The sequence below is a fragment of the Engraulis encrasicolus genome, chromosome 10 (assembly GCF_034702125.1).
Source record: "Engraulis encrasicolus isolate BLACKSEA-1 chromosome 10, IST_EnEncr_1.0, whole genome shotgun sequence".
Lineage (NCBI taxonomy): Eukaryota > Metazoa > Chordata > Actinopteri > Clupeiformes > Engraulidae > Engraulis > Engraulis encrasicolus.
This window is the reverse complement of record NC_085866.1, coordinates 35685603-35710337: the sequence shown is the minus strand read 5'-3', so window position 1 is coordinate 35710337 and position 24735 is coordinate 35685603. Positions and strand designations below refer to the sequence as shown.

General features: G+C 42.6%; 2 protein-coding genes across 2 annotated transcripts in view; both read left to right on the top strand.

Annotated features, from left to right (window-relative positions):
• The window catches only part of grm6a (glutamate receptor, metabotropic 6a), a 57448-nt gene extending 56141 nt beyond the window's left edge, over positions 1-1307 (top strand). Inside the window, exon 12 of the mRNA XM_063207599.1 lies at positions 1227-1307. The gene's annotated coding sequence lies outside the window, so the exon portion shown is untranslated. The remainder of the gene's footprint in view (positions 1-1226) is intronic.
• A 3564-nt stretch (positions 1308-4871) lies between these two features.
• Positions 4872-24735, top strand: part of usp11 (ubiquitin specific peptidase 11) — a 37515-nt gene continuing 17651 nt past the window's right edge. The window contains exons 1-10 of the mRNA XM_063208725.1: positions 4872-5053; positions 6451-6560; positions 8991-9121; positions 10418-10535; positions 11491-11636; positions 13481-13542; positions 13976-14075; positions 15137-15310; positions 18136-18294; positions 22907-23131. Of these exons, the coding sequence (XP_063064795.1) occupies positions 4944-5053; positions 6451-6560; positions 8991-9121; positions 10418-10535; positions 11491-11636; positions 13481-13542; positions 13976-14075; positions 15137-15310; positions 18136-18294; positions 22907-23131 (1335 nt within the window). The 5' untranslated portion in view covers positions 4872-4943. The remainder of the gene's footprint in view (positions 5054-6450; positions 6561-8990; positions 9122-10417; positions 10536-11490; positions 11637-13480; positions 13543-13975; positions 14076-15136; positions 15311-18135; positions 18295-22906; positions 23132-24735) is intronic.

Here is a 24735-nt window from a genome sequence, read left to right as displayed (position 1 = left end):
CTGCCAGATAATTCTTTTGTCAACAGTGATAGGTTTTAGGCAAAGATGACATCTCCAAATGAGTCTTTGGATTACCTGAAAATGCATTAGTCGTCTCCTCCCCCTCCTGAAGCTCGCAGCCTTGTCTATTGTACTCTGCATGAACTGAAGCAGCAGCAGCCTCTGCTCTGAGCCAGTTCTATTGCAAGTGAAATCAAATGGCTCATATCTCCGCCATTCATCCTCCCATTTTGGCAGTCATCACACTCTGTTTACACCTTAAAATGCTTCACGGCTGGCAACCCTCCCTAAATACAAAGATGGTTGCTATCCTTGCTATTAATCAGGAGATGTCATTGCTCATATGTGCAGCTGTTTTTTTTTCCTGCATAGGGATAATACAAATATTTTGCTGCTGTGTGGATGCCTCCCTGCTTTTCCAGTGGCTTTGGAACACTTTGCCTGTCATCTCAAAGGCTATTATTAAGATTAAAAAGTCTTATCGTTTTGACAGGATATTGAAAAAGCGAACGCTTTATGAATTATGTTGCTTAAAGAGAAATCATGCGATTCGCCTGTCTGCCGTTATTAATAGTTGCTGAGAGGGGGAAATAAAGCCCATTGCTTCGCCATCGAGGAAATCGTGATGCAACAGCCTATTTACTCTTGCTCAAATATACCAAGGACAAAGCCTTTTATCTCTGTTTTCCAGTTCGTGCCTTAAGTTATAGAGTCATCTGTGGGATATATTTCTCCAACGAGCCTTATTTCTTGTTGTCATACAGTATATGTATCTTGACAGGAAATATGAGTAAACGGGTTAAAGACCCCATGTATAGCAATGGCTGCACGGTTCATTGACTCTGAACGGTTGTGCATGTCATGAAACATGAACAGCTTGAGTTGATCATATATCGTATGGAAGAAAACATGGAACATGCAAGCCCATTATATTCTCATTTCTGAAGAACTTCATACCTTGTGTTAAGGGGTTAGTTACTTATTCTTGCTTGTCAGGAATCGTGTTTTTTGGCACGTGTTATATTGAAGACCAGTACTTATGCCTGTGTTCCAAGAAACACATATTGCCACACTGTACAGTCTACATAGGCCCTATTATAATATTTGCTTTCAGTAGAATCCTACTCTTGCAACTGTTCTGAGACAGTAGCCTACTCAGTGGAATTTAGGCAATCAATTCTACTGCCCATTGATGTACATATTGTCTGCTTTGTTTTGACAGGTAGCCCAAGATGGATCCTTCTCTATCCGCGGGCCTCGACGACAAATAGACTTTGAGCAAGACAATATTGCTGCTGTATACTGTATTAATAGCTTAGATAGAGTACCCAGATCCTTCCGGTCACCGCGAAGTCAGCACCGCCTGCAGCCCTGGCTCATTAAAATGACTGTGGTGAGCTAGGTTTGGAGGGAAAAACAGATGGAGTAGCACAAAAAAACGTTCTCTTGGCGAAACTTGAAATGCTTCAGAGCACATGTTTGTAAAAGAGACTATCAAAAGGATCCAAGCCTCATTACACACTACCGTATCTATGTGGATTGCCATGGGAAGCCATGAGGATTGAGGAAACCCCCCTCGTCGCCCCCTTAAGATGAAGAGACTGGTTGGCACTGCCAGAGCTGGACTGGTAATTTGGCATATAGGGCATTTTTCCAGAGGACCGACAGTCCCCAAAGGGCCGATGCTTTTTTGTTATTATTTTTCTCTTCGAGACCAGGCAACGATTTAAATGGGGTGGCCCCTTGGTGCATCTGGACTACCGTGTGAGGGGCCGGTCTCTGCCAAAAATGCTCGTGTCATTTTTGGCCGTTGTCCAGCCCTGGGCACTGCTACGTACTGGAGGAGACTGGACACAGCAGCGACAGTTGATCATGACTTATGACGTCTCTCTCTCTCTCTCTCTCTCTCTCTCTCTCTCTCTCTCTCTCTCTCTCTCTCTCTCTCTCTCTCTCTCTCTCTCTCTCTTGTGTGTCTACTGAAATAGCAGCATGGGCTTCTTCGTGATCTTTGTACTGTATGTCTGTCTGTGCGTGTGTGTGTGACTCCAGCCATTTTGCTCGGAAAGAAGAAGCAGTAAAGCTGACTGCCACGCCACCAAATTTGGATCCCATGCTGACATGAAAAGCACAGCTCTGTTGTACTGAATGAGTAATGTGAAAAGAAAATCAATGCATGGGTCTTTTTTATATATATATATATATTTGTAGGATCCTTTCATTTACAGGTCTGAAATACCCCAGAGGCGTTAGTCATGAGCAAGCTATTTCCCTGCAAGACCTAGCACCCTGTTTTTCATACATATCATTGTACACTCTATCCATTTGCAGTGTGGCAACACCGTAAGGAAAGCATATGCACAGGAAGATAACACAGCACTGTTGATATGTTTATGAATTGATTAAGGTTATTCATAGTTACAAAGTGCTTTCTCTTTTAAATTCATAAGCACAAGTCATATTTTTTTGGATTTCTGTGACTTCACCAGTTTTAAAAGAAAACATCTAGCATGTGCACAGTGTTTATGGAGTCCCAAGCCCACCTGGGAATAACAAACGAAGGCATACATTTCATTTCAAGGTTGTAAATATAGAACATAGGTGAAATGGTGAAATGAAAAAAAAAATGTGCTCATGGGTACTGGTATCTCATTTCTTGCAAGGATGAAAGAAAAATGCATGCAAACCACTTAATTAGCATTAAACTATGGTGATGTTGGAATGGTCAATGACGAATTTCAGTTTTTGGCTCCGAAGTTCTCAGCCATCTGTGTGTTGTGTTTTGCTTCCACTAATTTCACCGTCACTCTTTCAAGCTGTGGTCCATATAGCTTGACTGCGTTCTCATGTAAATTAAGATTCCTATAATTAGTTCTCAATTTAACCCTTAGAGTATAATTAGGCCTAAGTATGCGGGTGGCACACAATGACTGTGTGGAGTGTACTGTTTGCAATAATACAGTAGGAAACAGCATTTCATCATGCTCGGGCGGTCCATTCACATGGATGTGGACTAAGATGACTTCTAGAACCAAAGTCTTACTATCAGAGTGGTCTTTGTGGCTCATGTGACATGTCAGAAACCTGATATGGCTAGTATGGCACATGGCTATATAATTAGTTTAACATATTATTGCTTAAATGCAGTTATAACTTTCTTGGGGCCTCTGATAGATGCATTTTTTTCATGGAAAATGGTATGTCATGAAAATGAAAATATTATTTGCGGTAAGGCTTATAATGCTAGGCTTCAGAGGTGGTGTGACGTCACAACATTTTTTATTCAGTACCATTACAGTATTACAAGAAAAAAGAACCATTTCATTTTTATTACTTGAACTATTTGTATATATCTAAAGATTATGGTTAAGGTTGGAGCAGTGACTATTTCTTTTTGTACTGTAAGGAACTCAGGTGTTTTAATGTGAACTGAGAACAATCTCCCATTTTAATTTTCACATTCATAGGATTGTTGTACTTTTAAACTAAAAAGCCACTTCTCTTGGATGAGTCTAAGATTTGGTCATAGAGACATTGTTATGTCCATGGTACCATGCATGTTAGAATAAATGTTTTAATGAAACAGTCTTTTTGTCTCCTCTGTTAAGACCAATAGCCACTACGATGATGGTGATGTGTGTGTGTGCGCACTTGAGTCTAAAAAAATTGGAATTAAAAATTGATTAACCTCTCAAGACTCATCCAATGTTCAAAAAAACAAAAAAACAAAAGAGCTTCCCAGTTATTTTTTCATTGCAATAATGTTAGCCAGACTTATGTAATTTCAATGAGGCCAAATTCCAAAGCACACATTGTATTAGGTTGACACGGGCCCTTGAACGTTCACAGGGATTGTTAGAAATTATTGATAAGTTTTATTGTGTTTGTTTCATCCTGAGTTTGAAATATTTAAATCCCTGATGTGCTCCGCTACAAAAGACACGGATGGCCTGTTGGTATTGCGTGATTCATCTGCACACACTACCTTTTGTGTGTGTGTGCTTTTTCTTTCATGATGACTAGATGAAAGGGACCAAGGACCTTTGTGGTTCAAGGTAAGCCTTCACAGGATGTAAAATGTATTTCAGAACGAGCATGCCCACTGACAAACATAAAATGTCTGTGCTGTGCTGTGCTGGGCAGAAGCCCCTGTCCAGTTTTCAGGGCTTTGCTTTCCATGATAAATGAACAGACTGTCAAAATTTTGCAGCTTCAACTGTTGCTTGTCAGATTATGAACTGCAGTAAATTGATAACTACAGGCATTATTGTGTAACATATCAGGGTAAGAGGATTAGGAAATTAATAAATACAAAAAATGTTGGGAAAGTAAAAGATACAAAGAAAATAATTCATATAAATATGTGTGAATGAATAATTCAGCCTTTCCCTGCAGTGTATTTTTCTTCCCCATTCAATAGGTCTAATAATATGTTGACACCTTGTGGCCACTGAGGGCAATACATTTGCGTGCAATGACAATGACAGTGGGCTTACATTAAAGAGTGAAGACTTGGCACAGCAGCAGGACTTTACATAGCTGTCACAACGACTATGCCTGCCCTATGCAATACAATTAGATTCTGAGATTCTCAAGCACTGTCCAGAAAAAAGACAGTGTTTTCGACATAGATTTTGGTAGGCCTAAGCCAAGAGTTTAGAAGACTAATTAACTTAATTAATTAATATGAGAGATGACTAATTGTTGCAAGTGTAGCCTATATCAATTAGGAAAAGACAGAAGGTAATGGGGGTTAAAAGTTGCTGTTGGACTGGCACCCTGCTGCCTGCTTGCTGTCCACACCCGTATGAAAATCAAAACACGCCCTTTTACTGGCAAGGAAGTTGTCACTGTAAAACCACTTCCTACTTCCTGCAGATACTTAATATTCCAGGGTCTGTATGCGGTGGATCTATCCTGAGCTTTATTGATATTTATGAATAATCATGGCTGCTACTACTTCTGCCTCGGCATCAGAACCTCCTGGACTGGAGACCCAGCGCCGAGAGATCGAGAACATTGTGCAGAATCATGAACTCCGAGCGGGGGATAGTTGGTAGGTTCTTACCGCCCTCTGTTCTGACACTCACGTAGAGCAAACACCGACGCTTAATAACATGTGAAAATCGGCATTATTTGTTTGGACAACTGCCAATTAATACGCGTGCACCTTATTCTTTGTTTCTCATTTACATGGTTCGGTGCTCTTGGCCAATTTGCACATGTCCTGTTGATCTCTGCTTTGCTAGTGCACGGCTGCTATGTGATCCAACGTGTCGTTAGCTGTTGGCTAATATGATGGGTCTCTGAAATAAGCTGGTGACGTTTGGTGACTTTTTGTGCTATCCTTGCTAGCCATGTAGCAAACTGGTGTAGTCGCTACTGTAATGCTTTACGGTCCAATGTGAACATTGACTGCGTCTTTGTAAAATATGGAATGTTTTACAATTAACTATCTAATCTACCGCTTTGTTTCGTCGGACGTACTAAATAATTTGTGCCAATTAAGCATGCATTGAACTACCATAATGCTAACGTTAGCTAACGGCAGCTAATGTAAATACAACTGCTTAACTGCTAAAGGGATGGTTATAATATTGCCTTTTTTGCGCCATGCTCAGATTCAATTCTAATGTATGAGATTAGCCTGAAAAATGCAATTAAAGCCTTTGAAACGTTGCGTTCAGTTGGACATTCAGTCTGGTTGATCCCTAAGTTTCACTTTCCAGAGGTAATCAACCTACTTGTCTCCAGTTACTTTCGTTTTTCTCCTAACCATGGCTTTAAAAAAAGTGCATGCTTCCTGTTAGTTTACCATAAGTCAGTTTCAGTAGAAATGGCATGTCAACAGCAGGGAGTGGGTGTTGTGTTGTGTCATTCTCTGTTTACACTCCTTCCCTTCAACATGACCCATTAGCCAGTGTTTGCATAACAGCAAGTGGATGTCTAACATGAGGTCAACTCTTTCTGCCTGTGTCACTGCAACATGACATGTGGAAAAAGCAAAAGTCATTGTAATCATGCAGAAATATATGCATCAGACAGGTCAACTGACAAGTGAGGATAGTTTCTCACTAACACTGTTGTAAGAGTAAGAAGTGTAAAGAAGGTAAAAACCCTCCAACCTGTTTGGAATCAGCTGATCATGAGCTGCTCATTAAGATGGGTCAGCCAGAGACATAAATATAATATTTACATAGATCGATTGTAAGTAACTTTGGTTAAAAGGTGTCTGCCAAATGCAATGTAATAATAATAATAATAATAATAATAATAATAATTAAGTAAGTAATAAAGATGGCTCTGGGGTCAGCTACACAGTAAAGTCACCTGAGTAAGGGAGAACAGAACATTGTTTTTGCTTTTTGACTCCAGAATTGATGCCATTTGTGGGTCTACATCTTGATGTAATGTTTTCAGTCATGTAAGATGCACGTCTCTTTTCCCCTGAAGGTATTTGGTGGAGAGAAGGTGGTTTGAACAGTGGAAAGAGTATGTTAAGACCGGAGATCAGAACTCCTCTTCATTCCCTGGTCAGATTGACAACACAGAACTCTTTGAGGGTAAGTATCTCTTTGTCAAAATCCAACACAACAGCCTAGGCACACCATACTGCATGTGGTCATGCACTGCATTTCATGTTCCAGTCATTCTGGCCAGCTTGGCTGTTCTCACTGCCTCTTGCTTCGGAAAAATCCAGAACCAATAAAATCACTGAACGGTTGTGCCTCTGTTCAGTAGCACACAGAGGTATTTGGAACATTTTCGTCGATCCTCGTGACTGAGATCCTCTGGCACGTAGGACCAGGGCTCTAAATGAACACCAGCCAACCGGCCAAATGCTGGTGAAATTTCAGTTTGACTGGTTGAAAAGACCTAACCTGGTTCCTACCAGACCTCTGTAAGTGTGTGTGTGTGTGTGTAGCGCGCTGCGCAGAACTACAGATCAGGCAAGAGCCAGGCAAGCCCAACTTACTAGCCACTTTGACCCATTAATGAGTCTTTTTGGCTAGTAAGATTAACATCTACTAGCCATTTTGGCTGGTGATGACAAAAGGTAATTTAGAGCCCTGTATAGGACGTTTGCAAGACCATGCTCCGTCTACGAGTTTGGGTGTGACAGATTACCGTCGCATGGAATATCTTAAATTTGTATGTTCTGGTGTAGAAATGGCTTTAATGAACTGTCCATGACAACACAATAGAATGATGTTGATGCCTTCTAAGACATTTTGTTCTTGCATCAGTTGTTTGTTACTAAGGTAACAGGGATCTGGGAACTTGGATCTAACAGATGAGCACTTTTTCATGAGACAATGAAATTCTAGGTTGTTTCGTCAGGAGGCGGTATTACGTGCCTACGTCACAATAGCGATGCGTGTCCTTGTTGCAGACGACGTTTGATGCGTGGCCATGACAATCATCCATACCGTCCCTAATCTTAACTCTAAACCTAACCCTAACCTTAACCCTAAACCTAACCCTAAATCGCTTGTTTGAAACTAGTGAGTCCCAGTGCAGTGCCCACTACAGTTCAGCAACAAGGACGCGCATCACTAGTGACGTAGGCACGTCCGGACGAAGCACCCTAGTTTTTATGAGTCCCACTTTTTCATAGTCTCAATACAGCCATGCTGAAGAAACTGTAGGTGGCATACAGTGATGGATTCAGGATTCTCCTTAAGATCCCAAGATGGACAAGCGCTAGCACTTTGTTTTTTAATTGTGGGGTCCCCACTTTTCATGCACTGTTGAGGAATTTTATGTATAGATTTATGGGTAATAATAATAATAATAATAATAATAATTGTATTTGTATAGCACTGTGTCATACAAGGCATGTAACTCAAAGTGCTTAACAAATGGGAAAAAAACATTGTTAGAGATAGAATTAAAAGGAGAGGAGAGATAGATTTAAAAGGAGAGGTATAGAGGAGAGGCAGAAAAAGCAGGAAGGCAGAGGAAGAAGAGATAGACAGAGAATGTAGAGTCATAAGGTCAATGTAGGTTAGGACCAGGATTCTTAGATGTGTAAGGTCCATAGTGGCTGGGCCTATCATAAGTCATAGATAGTCACACAGAGATTGGGCGCTCAGGTGCGGCCCCTGGTGGCGTCAGGGGTGAGGAAAAACTCCCTTTCGCTTGATTCATAGTTTGTGAGGGGGAAAAAAAGCTCAGTGAGGTCTGAGAAAAAAGACCCCCTGTAGTCAGGAAGAAACCTCAGGCAGAGACCAGCGGCCACCTAGGGGAGCCCCCTGCCAGGGCTGGATTGCGAGTAGTAAGGGCGCTGCGGCGGCTGGGACACTATGACGTCTTGGCAGCTAGGAGTTGGCAAGGATGAAGAGGTGGGTCTTCAGCTGCTTCTTAAAGGAGTCGACGGAGGTGGCTGATCGGATCTCGATGGGGAGGGTGTTCCATCTCTTGGGCGCATAGCAGGCAAACGCGGCGTCGCCGAGACTTAGACTTGTTAAATCGAACAATGGTATAATATCTGCATTTGCTGATACCAGGAAGAGTGACACAAGATATTCCTCGGAATTGTGGTAGCACTGGTATAAATGTCTGTATGTATCAATGTCTTGGTGTTTGTGATGTCCTGTATGTTTCTTATGTGTTTTTTTATGGTTTTATATGGACCATTTTGAGTCTGCAATAAAGTTTTCAACTCAATTCAACATCAGCAGACGTGAAACGCATCAGAAAATGGTGCAGATAATGTTGGAGGAAAATAATTTCCTTGATGGATAACAAATGTTGTTAATCCCCCCAGATTCACACTTCTACACCCTTTTACGTGTATCAGTTGGCCGTTCTGAAAGTAATGGCGATCAGTCAGAGATCCAACAGATGACTGCTTTTCTAAGTCTCAATATGAGACAACCTAAAAATATAGGAAAAAATATAATTGAATAAGTTTGGCATGGAATAGATGTTGCTGTACATAACAGTGCATTGATTGACTAATCAAATGGTGTTAATCCCCCTGCCTACAGATTTAGACTCGTACCATCTGAAGGAGCGTCTGGTGGAGAATGAGGACTTTGTGTTGATCCCGGCTGAGGCTTGGCGCAAATTGCTGGCCTGGTATGGCTTGGTGGATGATCAACCCGCCTTAGAGCGAAAGGTACTGTAACCAGCTTGGCTCTGCAGACATTTAGTGTTGGGCATGTGTTTTTCTGTTGATCTTGGCTCAGCTCATAGGCCTAAATGGGGTAGATGATTCTGTTTGTTCCATGGTGACACAAAGTTGAGTAATGTTTACACATGGACTTCAGTGCTGTTGAAAACTAAACAAAAATCGATGATGCGCGCGCACACGCACACACACGCACAACAAGATTTTAGCCATGTCCAATTCTGATCAAGGATACCAGTGTTTCCCACAGACATTTTGGAAACTATGGGGGCAGCCGGGATTTTTTTTTTTGTCCGGGGGGGGGGTCTTTTCACTGGCCCTTTTTTTTTTCGTGGGGTCGGGGGGGGGGGGGGGTCGGGGGGGCGTGGGTGGTGTATTCGCGCAGTGTAAATGCAAAATGGCAAAACAATGAGTACAGTATGACATTGGCGCATGGAGAAACTATAGGCCTAGGCCTACATTTCAGCCATTTATATTTTGAGAAATAAGGCTACATAATACACATGCAGGGGTCTATGTAATGAAAGGAGCAGAGATAAGAATTTAAGATTACTGTGAAATTGTTAACGCATAAACAAATAGGGTCTAAGAGGGTAGGCTATGCCTTTTCCCCACACACATATAGGCGTACACATTCTACATGAGGGGTGCTGGTCACAGGGCCAGTTTTTCAAAATTCCTCCCATTAAAAGGGCTGAACAACATATTACACATTTATCTATATTCACATTCATTACACATTAATTTCTATATGTAGCCCGATGTCTCCTCTGCCTCGTCAATGAAGGCCTGTCACCTAACTCATTACAACTGTAAAACAAAGCCTGGGGAGTGTTAGTAAACTCATCCCAACTGTCCCTTCTCTGAAGGTTTTTTTTTTTATTGCTCCCAAACCCAAGTTAACTAGGCTACTAGGCTTTTGATCCCTCTGTCTTTCAAGCACTAGTGGTTTTCTCTATAGGATGTATTTACTCCAGGAGGAAAATGCGAAGGAAATCGTTATTCAAATCGTTTTTAACAAAAACGGAAATCGTAAAAAACAAAACAAAAAACATTTTTTTTTTTTCATTTTCGGAAACTATGGCGGCCAAATTTAAACTATGGCGGGCCGCCATAGTTTCCTCAATGTATGGGAAACACTGGATACTAAACTATACTATTGCTTTTCTTTGATTTGACTACTAACTTAGAAATATTAATCCATTCAGTTCTTGTTGTTGTTGTTGTTGTTGTTGTTGTTGTTGTTGTTGTGAGCATATTCAGCATCTGCTGCTGTCTTGACAGGTTGTGGACCTCCCCAGCACTGTGAAAGTGGAAGTGTATCCTGTGGAGATCTTCCTCTGTCTACACAGCAACATGGACAATGTCGTGACCGCGCAGTTCAGCAGAGTGGACACCATACGTGAGTGTTGCCTTTGTTTGTATTGTCGTCTTGTTGTGTTTTTTGTATGACGTTTTTCCGGGTATTGTTCCAAGGATGGAGTATTGTGGTAAACGTTGGCAAGTCAGGTGTTGATGCGTAAAAGAAGACCATTTATCCATTTGTTTGTCAAGTGCCATGAGAAATCTTAAATCTTAATTAGTAACGACCTATCAATTAGGAGGTTTGCCAGTTACTTTGGGTGCCAGATTATCATATAGCCAAGTCATGTTATTAGAAGAGGTTAGCTTTGGGGCACTGGTTGATATGATTTCCCTCTGATCAACATCCAATACCCCCTAATTAGTGATCATGGTTCACACTGTGCACTTGACCCCATATTCATACCCCACAGTTTGTTTGTGTTTGGGTGGATTGTGGTATGATTCCCCCAGATTAGGATCCCATCCCCCCTAATTGATTTACACTCTGCACTTGACCCCATACTCAAAATACCCCCCAGTTTCCCTGTACTTGGGAGGATTTTAAAATGGCACGCATGGTAGCTGTTCCGCTAGAAGGGGGAAGTAAACCCTGTTGCTATCACGACATCTCCCCTTACCTTCTCTGATTGACATGTGACCTACACTGTTAGGCTGTAGGCAAACAACGCTCTTATTAGTTGTGAAGTTTTACAACCCAACTGATAGCTGTGTGTAATTGTATCTTAACACTTGCAGTTATGTTGTAGATAACCTTAATGAGTGTATGCATGTGTGCATCTGTGGCTGAAGGTGTGACTGTGTGTGTATGTCCTTTACTCCATGTTATAAAAAGGTCAGTCTGACCTGATTTTAAACTGCTGTGTCACAGCCTAAAAAAAACGAAAACGGAAAAAAAAAACCGCCAATCTGCCCGTCATGGAGGTGGCCGGGGTTAAGTGTGTACGTAATGGCGCTGCTAAATTTGTCTGTGCTGCTGTGTGACTCCCCTACAGAGACCATCGAGAAGGTGATGAGGAGGCAGTTTGAGGTGGGTGAGAGTGCGGAGACGCGGCTCTGGATGAAGAGCTCCGACACCAGCTGCGAGCGCCTGAGGAATGTCTACGTCTCTGTGCTGGACTCCTGCCTCAGCTCCGGCATGGTGAGATGGACGACAGGAGAATGAGCAGTGCAGTCAGGCATACACCACTACACCACTACACCACTCACATTCTGTGTCTATGTCTATGGCTGTCTGTCTGTCTGTCTCTTTCTTTCTTTCATTCTTTCTTTCTTTCTGTTCTTCTTTCTTTCTTGCACCGGCACGGTGAGATGGAGGACAGGAGGATATGCAGTGCATTCACGCATACACCACTCAAACATGCTGTGTGCATGTCTCTGTCTGTCTCTCTGTCTGTCTCTCTGTCTGTCACTCTTTCTGTCTCTCTTTCTTTCTTTCTTTCTTTCTTTCTTTCTTTCTTTCTTTCTTTCTTTCTTTCTTTCTTTCTTTCTTTCTTTCTTTCTTTCTGTTCTCTCTTTCTTTCTGTTCTCTCTTTCTCTGTCACATGCAGATACACACTTCACAGTATGTTGTTCTCTATCTCCTCTCTCAATCTGTCCTTGTCCAACACACCCATACACTCTGTTACATACACATTTGTCACACATGAAGATACTCTCTTTCTCTCATTGATACATTTCACGCGCTGTCTCAATTTCTCTCACGAAGGGGCACTTTTTCACACCCTTCCACTGACTTGAGTGGCAATGCGCTAATGTGTGTGCGTAATGCAATGCAATCATTCACTTAATGAAGATACAGTATGTCTAGAGTTACGGCATGCTATTTATACATTTATGCGCCACTTTGATCACTTTAATCCTACTCTCAAATGCACTATCAGCAGCAGCACTCAGCCAGACTTGCTGACACCCTACTCCTACCCCCTTTCCTTATTGGACAAGATTCTACACTCTATCTCAACCATTCCATCCTCCTCTTCTACCCGATTGGTTCTCAACCTCTTCTTTTTGTTGAAGAAATGCCCCCCTGACCTCATCACAAGCCAGCCAACGGCCCCCGCCCAACCGCATAGAGTTAAAGATTATGAAGACCGCACAGTCTGATGCTAAATAATTGGCTATGTGGTATACTATGCTCTGTATTCCATTATTGATTCTACCGTGTTATTATACTGCTTTCTAGAATGATGTGAGGGCTTCCATTCACTTTGAATGCGTCTTCCCAACACCTCCCATTTGCTCCCCCCTCACAACGACCCCAAGGGCTCTCAAACGTCTCCAGGGGGGCTGTAGAGCTACTGTTGAGAATCACTACCCTCTCCCCTGGGAAATCCCTAATTACCCCCTATCTCTTATTCAACATCATAAATCTACCGTTTACCTCAGGACACCTCAACCCCCTACTCATTAGCAGTCCCCAGATCCCTATTCAAAGTGATTCACATCATCTGTCCCAGAGCAGCCCCAACCCCAAGTCATTACTGCCCCTTTCTTTTGAAAATTGTCGATATACCCTGATTTAGTTCCCCCAACATCCGTTATAAATGCATTCCATTGCAACAGTTGGAGACAATACAAATGTCTGAGAACACTTAAGAACTACACTGACTGAACTGCTCCGAGTTTTTGTTCGGAACCCCGATTTGATTGCCCGTTCTATTGCGCTTTCCCATCGTGGAGGTCAGCATTTTGCTGATTCACAACCACAAAAGAATGATTCGTACCTCCTGTCCTGTCCCACATTCATCCTCTTTCCCATATCCCAGCAACCTCCACCCCCTACTCACTGCATCCCACCCTAGGCCATCGCGCCAGCCTGCATACATAGTGCACTCACTTCAGGTCCAGTCCAGACATGTCTGTTGGTGGTCATACCACTACTCCCTCTCCTCCTCCTCCTCCACCACCACCACCTCCACCACCTCCTCTTCCTGTGGGCCGGGTGGCAGGCGTTGCTGAGACTTGCTCCTGCTTGTGTTGCAGACAGTGATCATGGAGATGAGAAATGCGGATGGGACCTGGCCCAGCTCGAGGCCCCAGATCATGTGAGTTGAGTACACACACACACACACACACACACACACACACACACCCCATCTTCCCACCGTGGGGAAACAGAAACAAACTTGACTTTCCTCCTCTTGCTGTGGTTTTTGGGTTAGAGCTTAGGAGGAAATGGGAGGGGAGATGAGATGGGTGTGTATGGGTGTTGTGGCTGTCATCAGATACAATTGTGTTTGTTAAAACCCACAATTAGGACAAGATGTGGGTGTTATTTACAAAGTGTGTGTGTGTTTGTGTGTGTGTGAGTGCGAGTGAAAGAGGGTTAGATTTATGGAAAGGCAGGCAAAGGTAAATATAGACATAGATACTAGGCAGAGACATACCGACAAGCAAAAATGGCCAGACACAGACAGAGGGCGTGCATATTCTAAGCCAAAAGGTGAGGTAAGATGTTTTTGTTTGTATGTGCTCCAGGAGGAACTCTGTGGAGGAGCAGGACTCGTACAGAGGACAGCCGGGGGTGTGCGGCCTCACCAACCTGGGCAACACCTGCTTCATGAACTCAGCCCTGCAGGTAGGGGACACACGCGCAGCTCACCACTGATGGGCAACCTGGATTCATTAGTTGCAATCCAGCACCACATATTCCAAATCACATGCTTCTACCTGTCCAATTCAAACGGGTTCAACTCTCACCTGGTTGAATTTGGACAGGTAAAACCAGGTTATTTAGTTACAATCCATTGTCCTTATTTACAGTGGATCAAGGTTGCACATCACTCCATTTCACTAGCTATTGTTTCTGTGTAATTTTACAAGTTTAATACAACTTTAACATTGTATATAGTATATTATATGAGCTGTGAACTTGTGGCGTAGAATACCATTATCTTGCCCTGAAAAAAAGTGTATGGCAGTTGCTCAAAGCATACAGCGATTTAGGCCTACGCTTCCTCCTTCAAAATGAATGTTAGGTGCTATTTTGTGAAAGACCAATTTGGAGAAGGCAATCGGGTAAATTCTACAGCTGTTGCCTTGCGGGAAGTGTGTTTGTCAAACTCAATGGGTCTTTCTCAAATGCAAGGCCAGTGTCCTTCCAAGTGTATCAGCCTAATTAGTCACGCCCAGTGATTGGATACTTTTTGGTGAACTCTACAGAATATCCAATCACTGGGTATGACTAATAAAGGGTATCCAATCACTGGGCGTGCCTAATTAGGCTGATACACTTGGAAGGACACTGGCCTTGCATTTGAGAAAGACCCAGTGTCTGATTAAGGACAGCCAAAACCACACAACACTGCTTTTTGGAGGTATGCAAATGACCCAATCTTGGTTTCAACTCTCACATTGCAAATCACACCCATCATTGCATCAAAGATTTTCAGTATGGTAACCTAGATAAATCAAACCATGCGTCACCAATGCAACTAAGTGGGATCAAGTCTGGTCTCTAAATGGGCATGGCTTTCCATTGAGCGCCGTCCATTCTCCTAGTGTCCTAAAGGGGCATGGCTGCCATAGGATTGCAGCTTAGAATCTTGTCACATGAATTCCACAAGACACTCCCTAGTAACCGTCTCTACCTCATCAATGGTCTCTGATTGCATCACGTTACACGTTATCACATTACAGTGTCTTAGCAATACGCCACAGCTGACGGAGTACTTCCTGCGGAACGCCTACCTGGAGGAGCTGAACTTCACCAACCCGCTGGGCATGAAGGGGGAGATCGCAGAGGCCTACGCCGACGTCATCAAGCAGATCTGGTCGGGCAGGCACTACTCTGTGGTGCCGCGCGTCTTCAAGGTAAATAGAAGAAAATGTCTCGTCATCCGCAGAGCTGTAAAATGCAGTGTTGCCGGTTGGTACCTGCATGTGTCTGTGGCTGCCTGCAGCATACTGATGTTGTGATATGTGATAGTGTGCGTGTGCACTGTGATATGAAAAGAGAGGGTTTCTCCTCCAGCACTGATTGTACAGGGTACATGTTTTCTAACTCCAGTGGAAATGGATAGTGTCTGACGCACACGAAAAACACATCAAACAGGGTCTGCATTTTTTTCCCCAATTTTGTTTATTTACTCACTTACTTACTTACTTATTTATTGCAACGCACAGCTTTCCTCCTTGCACACCAAATTATGTCTGAAATGTGGAACATTTAAGTTCAAAGCAATGACAACTGTTGGCTGTGAGTGAAGATTTGGTTTGAAAGCGAAAAGGTGCTGCACAGTCCAATAATGTTTCTGCCTTCCTCAGAACACATTTTGTTTTTGCCGTATTCCTCTATGCACCACACCCCCATCTAAATCGAAATACCTTGTGGTGCTGGCACAAACAAACAAAAACAGACAGACAAATATACATACTTTTTGCCTTTTCATCCCTGCGTGGGTCATTTTAGCCAAGCTGTGATGGTTTCCGAGATGATAATCAAGCCATGAAAAAAACTTTGCACCGATGCTGCCACAGTCAGACCTTGTTAAAATCACCACTGAAGTTCATGAGACGCATCAATACAGTCAGACACTTTTATGATGTGCTGTTGTGTGGAGTAAATAAGTGGGATGTTTTTAGGAATTGTTTCTGCTGCCAGACATGATGGGGCCTTACTTTAAAATTCTCCATCTCTCGCCTGCGGTGGAATTGAAACGCTGGAGTGTGCTTGTCTTAATCCATTTGTGTTTGGTTTGGATGATGACACTGTGTAATATGATGACATCTGTAGATTTATAGCACGGCGTTATCATTCTCACTGGAGCAGTTGAGATCTCATTAGCCTGTGACGTGTTGTCTAAAGCAATACTCCAACATCATGTCAGGGATTGTCTTGGTGCACATTTCGCAGCTATAATGCGATTTTCTTTTTTTTGTGTGTGTGTGTGTGGGAAAATCTTGCTAGTTGTTCGTGGTGCATATCTTCACAGTCCAGTCATTTGCAGATAGCTGCTAAGTTAGCCTTGAACCTTTGACCTGGAGATATGTATGCTTGGTGGAAACGGAAAAAGACATTCTGACGAGATTGCACCATTGGTCTGATCATTTGTGCTTTTACTGAAGCTGAAGAGCTGTACAGTTGTCGTGCACATTTCCAAAGTAGTCCCTTCCCATACATTTAGCTTTGATTGCATATGAAGCATTCTGCCTAATGGTGTCAGTTTTGGGTTTGTGCCATCATATAAGAGGCGGTTGAGCTAATTGTGCCTCACAGGAGGCTCTAGTTGGACCAGACCTGCGCAGAGTTTGACCTTAGTGATGCATATTAGCAGAAGATCCCTATGTATAGCCATGCTTTATGTAAAGCCAGCATCTATTCCTGTACCTTTTCTGTCTTTGCCTACGTGGATAAGTGGGAAATATGTGGCTTCGTTTGTATATCACACACATTGGAAGAACAAGTTGAAGTTCATGATCTTATTATGCCATTGTATTGGCGTGTCTTTTGAAAAGCCATTTTGCCTGTAATGCATGAAAAATGGGGCGAGCAGAAGAAGGTCAGGCAGTTAGTCTTGATTGTCTGTATCTGTGTGGGTGAGAGAGTTTCCAGTATATTCATCCCATTAGGGCACAACACCTACTATTTGTTTGCTAGCCAGGGATGTGTTTCTCAAAAGCATAGTTGCTAACCAGTAGTGGTGTCAACAATGATCGATTCGGCGATCCAATCCAATGCGGGGCATGGAAGATCCAGGATCGATGCGGCAATTTTTTAAAGTTTAAATTACTTCCGTGGATATTTCGAGAGCAAATGAATGTTAATTTAAAAAAAGTACTTCAAAGCATTCCAAGACTGATACAGACTGATCCAGACTGATACAGAAAACAGCCAATAAATTGTTGCTCAGTATCTGACTACTTGTATTGCCTCATCATGACTGATGAAACATTTGCTTTGCTTTCAGTAGAAATGTAATGCATTGTAGAATTGAATCGAATCGGATCGGATCGGATCGCTACCTCCCAAATCGAGATCGGATGGGATCGGATCGTGAGGGCAGTGCCGATCTACACCACTACTAACCAGATAGCAACTCGGGTAGTTGCCAATTATGGGAAATTGCGTTGCAAACAACAAAGTAGCTAACATGGTTAGCAACTATAGTTTCGAGAAATGCACTCCAGAATGGCAATGCCCTACCTCTAGTACATTCTTAGTAGAGAGTATCTGTAATGTCATTGCAATGCTGAAGTAAATGTTGCTCAGGAAGTAATGGAGCATTTTGCTGTTGAATCGCAAGGTGGCTACCTTTTTACTTGCCTGCAGCGACTTGGAAGGTTGCAACTTGCACGTAAGGTCTATTGACCTTGTTTTGCAACTAATGCAACACTCTGCAACAAGTGTGTGTGTGTGTGTGTGTGTGTGCGTGTGTGTGTAAGAACTTGTCAGAGGGCTGAAGATAGAGGGGTAACAAAAAAGAGGCAAAAATATCTAAAAATTCTGTTCAGCTATCATTGGTAGTATGAAAATATGGGGACAGACGTTTTGTAAGTGTGTAGTCTTCATGATCTGTCATCCTGCCAATGACATCCAAACTAATTTGATCTTGTACTTTTTGTCTGTCTTTGTAAATCCAAATAAAATTAATCGTGTGTGTGTGTGTGTGTGTGTGTGTGTCTGTGTGCTTTTGTAGACGAAGGTGGGCCACTTTGCCTCCCAGTTCCTGGGCTACCAGCAGCATGACTCCCAGGAGCTGCTCTCCTTCCTGCTGGACGGCCTGCATGAGGACCTCAACCGCGTCAAGAACAAGGAGTACATCGAGCTGCGTGATGCCGAGGGCAGGCCAGACCAGGTGGGCATCCCATAATGCTGTTTTCTATGCATAGACCATTCTGCCGCAGCTCCGCTGACAAAAATCAAGCACCACAGATTGATCAATAGACACACACGTCAATTGAGGTACACTTATAACACTTGCACTGGCCTGATGTTGTTTGTCCTTGGACTAACACCACACAGTGCCTCCACGTCTGTGGTAAACACTGCGTTGTTACATCTTATACATAACTTATGTTGGGGTTTGATGTTACAACCAGGGCTTTGAACCATTATTTTTTTCCCAAACGTTCCGTTCCGAACAGAAACGAAATTATAACGTTTCCGGTTATGAGTTCCACCAATAAATTGACGTTACCGAACCGGTTAGAACAAAATAATATTGTTCCCGGAAAGGTTAATTTCGTTCCTGTCAGCTGATTACTCCCCATAGGCCTAACAGATGGTAATTAACCAAGAAAGACGGAAGTGCAAATGAGTCAGCCTACTTCCAAACTGTTTATTCAAGCGGATGAAAGTAATATCCTCCAGAATTTTGTCATTCAGGGACGACCTAAGCGGAGAATAAACCTCAATGATGAAAACGCGCGCTCCACGCTGACTTGGGTCACGGGGAGCGCTATGATGGACATTGTGAGTTTGTGCATATTTGCAGCCATGGATGCCCCAATAATGTCGAACATTCTCTGTGCGCTTTACACGCGCTTCTCTGCAATATCTTACAATGATGCAATGGAAATTCTGCCCTTTTGTATGACAGTGGTTTCTCTTATTTAACATGTGGAGTGCAGACTTTGTAATCCATTCAGTCAGAGAATGTCTGATGTCACACAGGACGTGAACCTCAGCCGTCATGGTAACGTGCACAGGAAAATAATTCCTTTTTTTTTTGTTTGAGGAACGGTATTAAGGAAGGGTTAACGTTCGGCGAGAAGGTCGCTACCGTGGAATAGCAGCACGACAGAGAGAATCTTTAGACCCCGACGCGGAGCTCTCTGAAGTGCTGCTATTCCACAAAGCGACCGACTCGCCGAACGTTAACCCGCTTATTATATGGATATACTTAAATGATTCACACATGGCGGGGACATTTCTTTAGGCCTATTTAATGTTAAGTTTATTATAGTTTTTCATGTCAAAAGATTGCTGCGCAAAACAAAACAGTGCCGTTGTGGAACACCGCTAGGCAACAGCTAGGTAGCCAGGACAACAGGTGTTGTCTATCACAGCAGCTGATTAGAGTCTTGTTGAAAAGTCGCTTTAGCAGTGAAAAGTCTTGTTGCCATTGACAGCGGTCTGTTATAGACCAACCCGTCCGTTATCGAAAAATAACAGACGTGCGAACGTTGGGGAGCCCCACTGAAATGAATGGAGCATTCGACCGATGACGTCACACCATATAATAACCGGTATTAACCGGTATTAACCGGTTACCATTATTTTTAAATTAGTGTTTCCGTTCCAGAACATAAAAAATAATAACGTTTCCGGTTTCGTTTCTGTTCCCTCTAAAATACAAAAAGTTCCTGGTTTTCGTTTTCGTTCCTTGAACCGGTTCAAAGCCCTGATTACAACAGATGTCGTTTTAAGTTGCATACTTTTTATATGCGCTTAATGAACTGCCAAGCCTGACCAGCAGCCAGTTTCTCAAAAGCATCGTTGCCAACCAGTTAGCAACTTAGGAGGTTGCTAATGGGAAATGTTGGGAATGGAGTGCAGTAGTATAATGGAGTAGTATGCAAGTATGGAATGTTTAATATTTTTATATGCATGCTTATGTGTATCCCTGAAATTAAGTGAAGGCAGGACTGACCAGTTGAGGAATGCGTTGTTGTTCAAAATCACATCGCACTTTTCATTCTTATTTTAGTGTCATAATTGAATAGCCATTTTGCATTGCATACTGCCTAAGCAGGTGGGGATTGTGCTCTTCAGAATCACGTCATTGTAGTTGGTGTGTAGTGTTTTATTTTACACATGCTTGTCTACTGTATTTTCATCCCTGAAACAAAACAGGTGGACCGTGGTGTGCACTGCTTGTTCATAATTACCTCTATGCTCCAATTTTTTTATTGCTTAATTTAACAACGTTATAAAAGCAAGTTTTTATCTTCCAGTTGAGCAATAGCAATGTTCTTTGGAGCACATTACCAGTGTGCAGACCACTCTCTCACATAGATAGATAGACTTTTTTGTCCCCAATGGGAAATTTGTTCTCACCACCATAGCATGCTATTTACTGCAATTGTCTGGGACCTGGTTTTTCTCTATTACGAATGTGCTCACCCTTAAACATGTTGGCACATCATTTTACAATGTATTAGTTTTTTGTAAGTTGCATACTTTTATATGCACTTCAATGGAGAAGTGATTGAGATGGCAGTGTATAACATGGTGCTTTAAAGTTAGGCTGCACGGGATGAGATGACACGACACCTATGTTCTTTTCCCCCACTTTTTTTTTCCTGATGGTAGTAACATGGAGTTTTAAGTTCTTTATTAGCCATTTGTACATGGACTAGTAACCCAGGCACATAGGAACTCCTGTGCAGGCCCTCTGAGTAGGGCTGGGCAATATGACGATATATATCGTTATCGTGATATAAAAGTGTATATCGTGACCTTTCTCCTATATCGTTTATATCGTGATAGTAATTCTATCAATTTTATACAGTTGAATATCATTTAATTACATTTCATGTTGTCACAATATACACTACAAGTTCATGTAACTGTATAAATAAGAATAAAAAGATCCATTTGAAAGAAACGTTGTTCTGCGACATGAAAAATAAAGAGCAAATAAAGACAATAACTGAAAACGTATGTAATTGTGCTATATTGTAATATATATCGTTATCGTGATATAAAGTAATCCATATCGTGATATAGGTTTTTTTCCATATCGCCCAGCCCTACCTCTGAGTCAATAAATAGTGTTAAATTGAAAAAGGAAAAAGACAAAAGACATTTTTTTAAAAGTGATTAACATTTCATTACTTCATCAAATCTTCGTTTGATTCCTTTGATTTTTTTAATCACTCTCCATGCACCGGCTTTGTTGTGTAGAAACTTATTTTCAAAGGGCTGGTTACTCTTGGTGGGTAAAAACTAAAAAGAGAGTGGTTTTGTTAAAGCTTCTCACATGCGAGTCTTCTTCCGCACGTGTCAGTCCAGTTAAAGTGTAGAATGACCCCATCTTCAGAACAGCACTTACACTGCAGATACTGTTTGTATCCAAGGGAGAGGAGACTGCAGGCAGGAAAGATGGCTGACTAGATTGAGAGGAGCCAGGCTGGCTGCCTGTGAAATGGGGGGGGGGGGGTGCACACACACTTGGGGTGAGGTGTAAGAGGCAACGGGCAGGAGTGTGATTTTTCCGCTTGAGGTGTTGTGCTATGGGGGACCCATTTTCCAGTATACACACCAGCCTGTTCTTGAGAAGTGACACATGTCCCACATCGTCACGGTTCACATGTCCAGGCGCACTCACAGACACGCGCGCACTCACAGACACGCGTGCACACACACACGGACGCGCACACACACACACACACACACACACACACACACACACGGACGCACACGCACACACGGACGCACACGCACACACGGACGCACACGCACACACGGACGCACACACGGACGCACACACACACACACACACACACACACACACACACACACACACACACACACACACACACACACACACACACACACACACACGGCACACCCTGAGAGGGTGATGATGAATGATGGTGAGGGAGCAAGAGTGGCGCTGTGGAGACTTCGCAGCATGAGAGGCGACGGATCGCCTGGGGACCGTCCAGATGCTGAGGACGGGAGACTGACAAGAACCAACAGACGCTCGCCACTCAGATGGATTTACACCCAGGCACTAATGTGTCTGCCGTTGTATGAAGTAAGAAGATGAAGTTGAATAAAAAGGAAATGAGTGTCAGGAGAGGATACACTGACCTCATTAGTTTAGCAGCCCTAGACATTGATGTAGGATCAAGAAAAGTTTTTTGAAGGGAACATGTAAAACAATGCTTCCGGCCCCGGCTGGGGCTCAAACGGCTGGGGCTCTGACTGCCGCACTGGGAACTAGGATTTGGTTCCGACCCAGGGCCCTCTCTCCTACTGCTTTGCTGTCACTATGATCACTGCCCTGTTTCAAATAATCATAAAAGGCCAAAAATAATATTTCAAAAAGATTCCCAGTAGAAGAATGAAAAAAAAACCTCTATGTCCCTGGCATTACTACATTTGTCTGTGGTGCATCGGTGAAAAAAGAGCCATGTGATGGCTTATTGATGTTGTGGCTCAGTTGAGCACTCAGTACAGGAGATGTGGTGTCGGGACTGCAGCTTGTGAAGAGTTTGTGTTTGGCATGTTGAGTAAAGTCGTGATAAATCTTATCAGCAGTTTGTTTGTTCTCCTTAGGGCTTATAGTGTGACCTCTTTCCTGCCCGCGCCAATAAGCTTAACCTTTTACATTCCCCTGAGATTGGGTTCAGATGACCTTACAGTGGATGCTTTGATTGGCTCGGAATCCGTATCCGTGACGAGTAAACGACCCAAAAAAAAGGAAAACCGTTTTGTTGTTGTTGCTGTTGTTGCAGGAAGTCGCAGAGGAAGCCTGGCGCAACCATCGGCGACGGAACGACTCGGTGATAGTGGACACGTTCCACGGCCTGTTCAAGTCCACGCTGGTGTGCCCAGAGTGCCACAAGGTGTCGGTGACCTTTGACCCCTTCTGCTACCTGAGTGTCCCCTTGCCCGTCAGCAAGGAGCGGGTGATGGAGGTGTTCTTCGTGTCACTCGACCCCAGGGCCGAGCCTGTCCAGGTACGTTACAACACTTATATCACTCCATGGCAGACACTCGGAGAGGTTTCTGCGCTAAATCTGCATAAGAGTCAATAGAGTTACAGTTAACTTGACGATGACGTCATACGCATGACATAACAGTGTCATAATAGTGTCAAGACCGTGTGATGATGCAGTCTTGAATGTGTCATAAACTTTATGTCAATGTCATAAACATTTCATGGTCATGAAAACTTGACATGGTTGTCTTTACCTTAACCGAATGTCACTCTGACAACAGTCATAAAATGCTTATGACTCGAACTGACATGTCCATGACTGTGTTACGGCACTGCTCTGACAGTCATGTCATACAGTGCCATGAGAAAGTTTGGGCACCCTTTTGGAAAATCATTACATCGGTTTATTTCTCGTTGAGCTTTTAAAGTAGCTACTTCCTTTTAACATTATGTTAAACTGTAGGGAAAGAGAAACATTTCAGCAATGGAAAAAATCATAGGTGTTACAGAAATAATTGTATGTGGATTTAAACAACAATATGCGTGTGCATAAATATGGGCACCCCAAAGAATGTATACCATTAATATGAAGTAGAGCTCACCTTTGCTGATCTAATGGCCTTTGGATACTTGCTATACAAGGAGACAAGTTCCAACTGTCTGATGCTACTGAAGAGTTGCCAATTATTCTATACAGAACCCCTTTAATTCAGTCAGATTACTCATCTGTCTTCTTTAGACATCCTGGTTCAAATAAATTCATTCTTTTTCAATGATAGTGATATCTCAAGATTGGTAGAACTATTTCAAGACATTGTACTTGTTGTTTTGCATTACTCATTGTTGAATTTTGATCAGTGCAGTGCCAACACTGTCCTGCTGGAAAGTCCAAACTCTGCTCAGCTCTAATTTTGTGACTGACACTTGAACATTCTTTTGAAAAATATGCCATTTGAAAAGAATTAGTGAGGCCCTTAACTTTAATAAGTTTTACAGTGTGTATACTATCCACACAGACCTATAGTAGGGTGTGTTTTAGACCAGAGGTCATAGAATTTATGGGTGCATTTTTTGCCATGTCCACCTCCCATTGTTAAGGTCAAATAACTCTAACTCAGTCTCATCTCATGACCACACTATGATTTCCCAAAATGCTTTTAGCTTGTCCAGATAAGCTTTCTGCACAAGTTTAACAACTTATTTGTGATGGATACACAGGAAAGCCTTTTTATGCATCACCCATCCAATGAGCTTTTACCTTGTGTAAAGTATACGTGGAAGGACCCATGTCTAAGTCTGCACTATCAGCAGCTATGGTCTTGTAATTCTATGGAGGTGTGTTCTGTAGTGTGCCTGTTACCATTCTTACCATCCTTTAGCCATGCCCTTTTAACTATTTTTCAACAAACTACAGTTTGTTCAGAGCCCACCATATTCCACTCTCCAAGACAGAACTTAAGACAAGCCTTGTCTGCTATTTTGTATGATAAATAAAAATTCTTTCTATAACACCTATGATAATTCTTCCACTGCTGAAATGTTTATCTTTCCCTACAGTTTAACATATGTTCAAATGAAGCTGCTACTTAAAAAAGTTCAATGAGAAATAAACCGATGTAATGA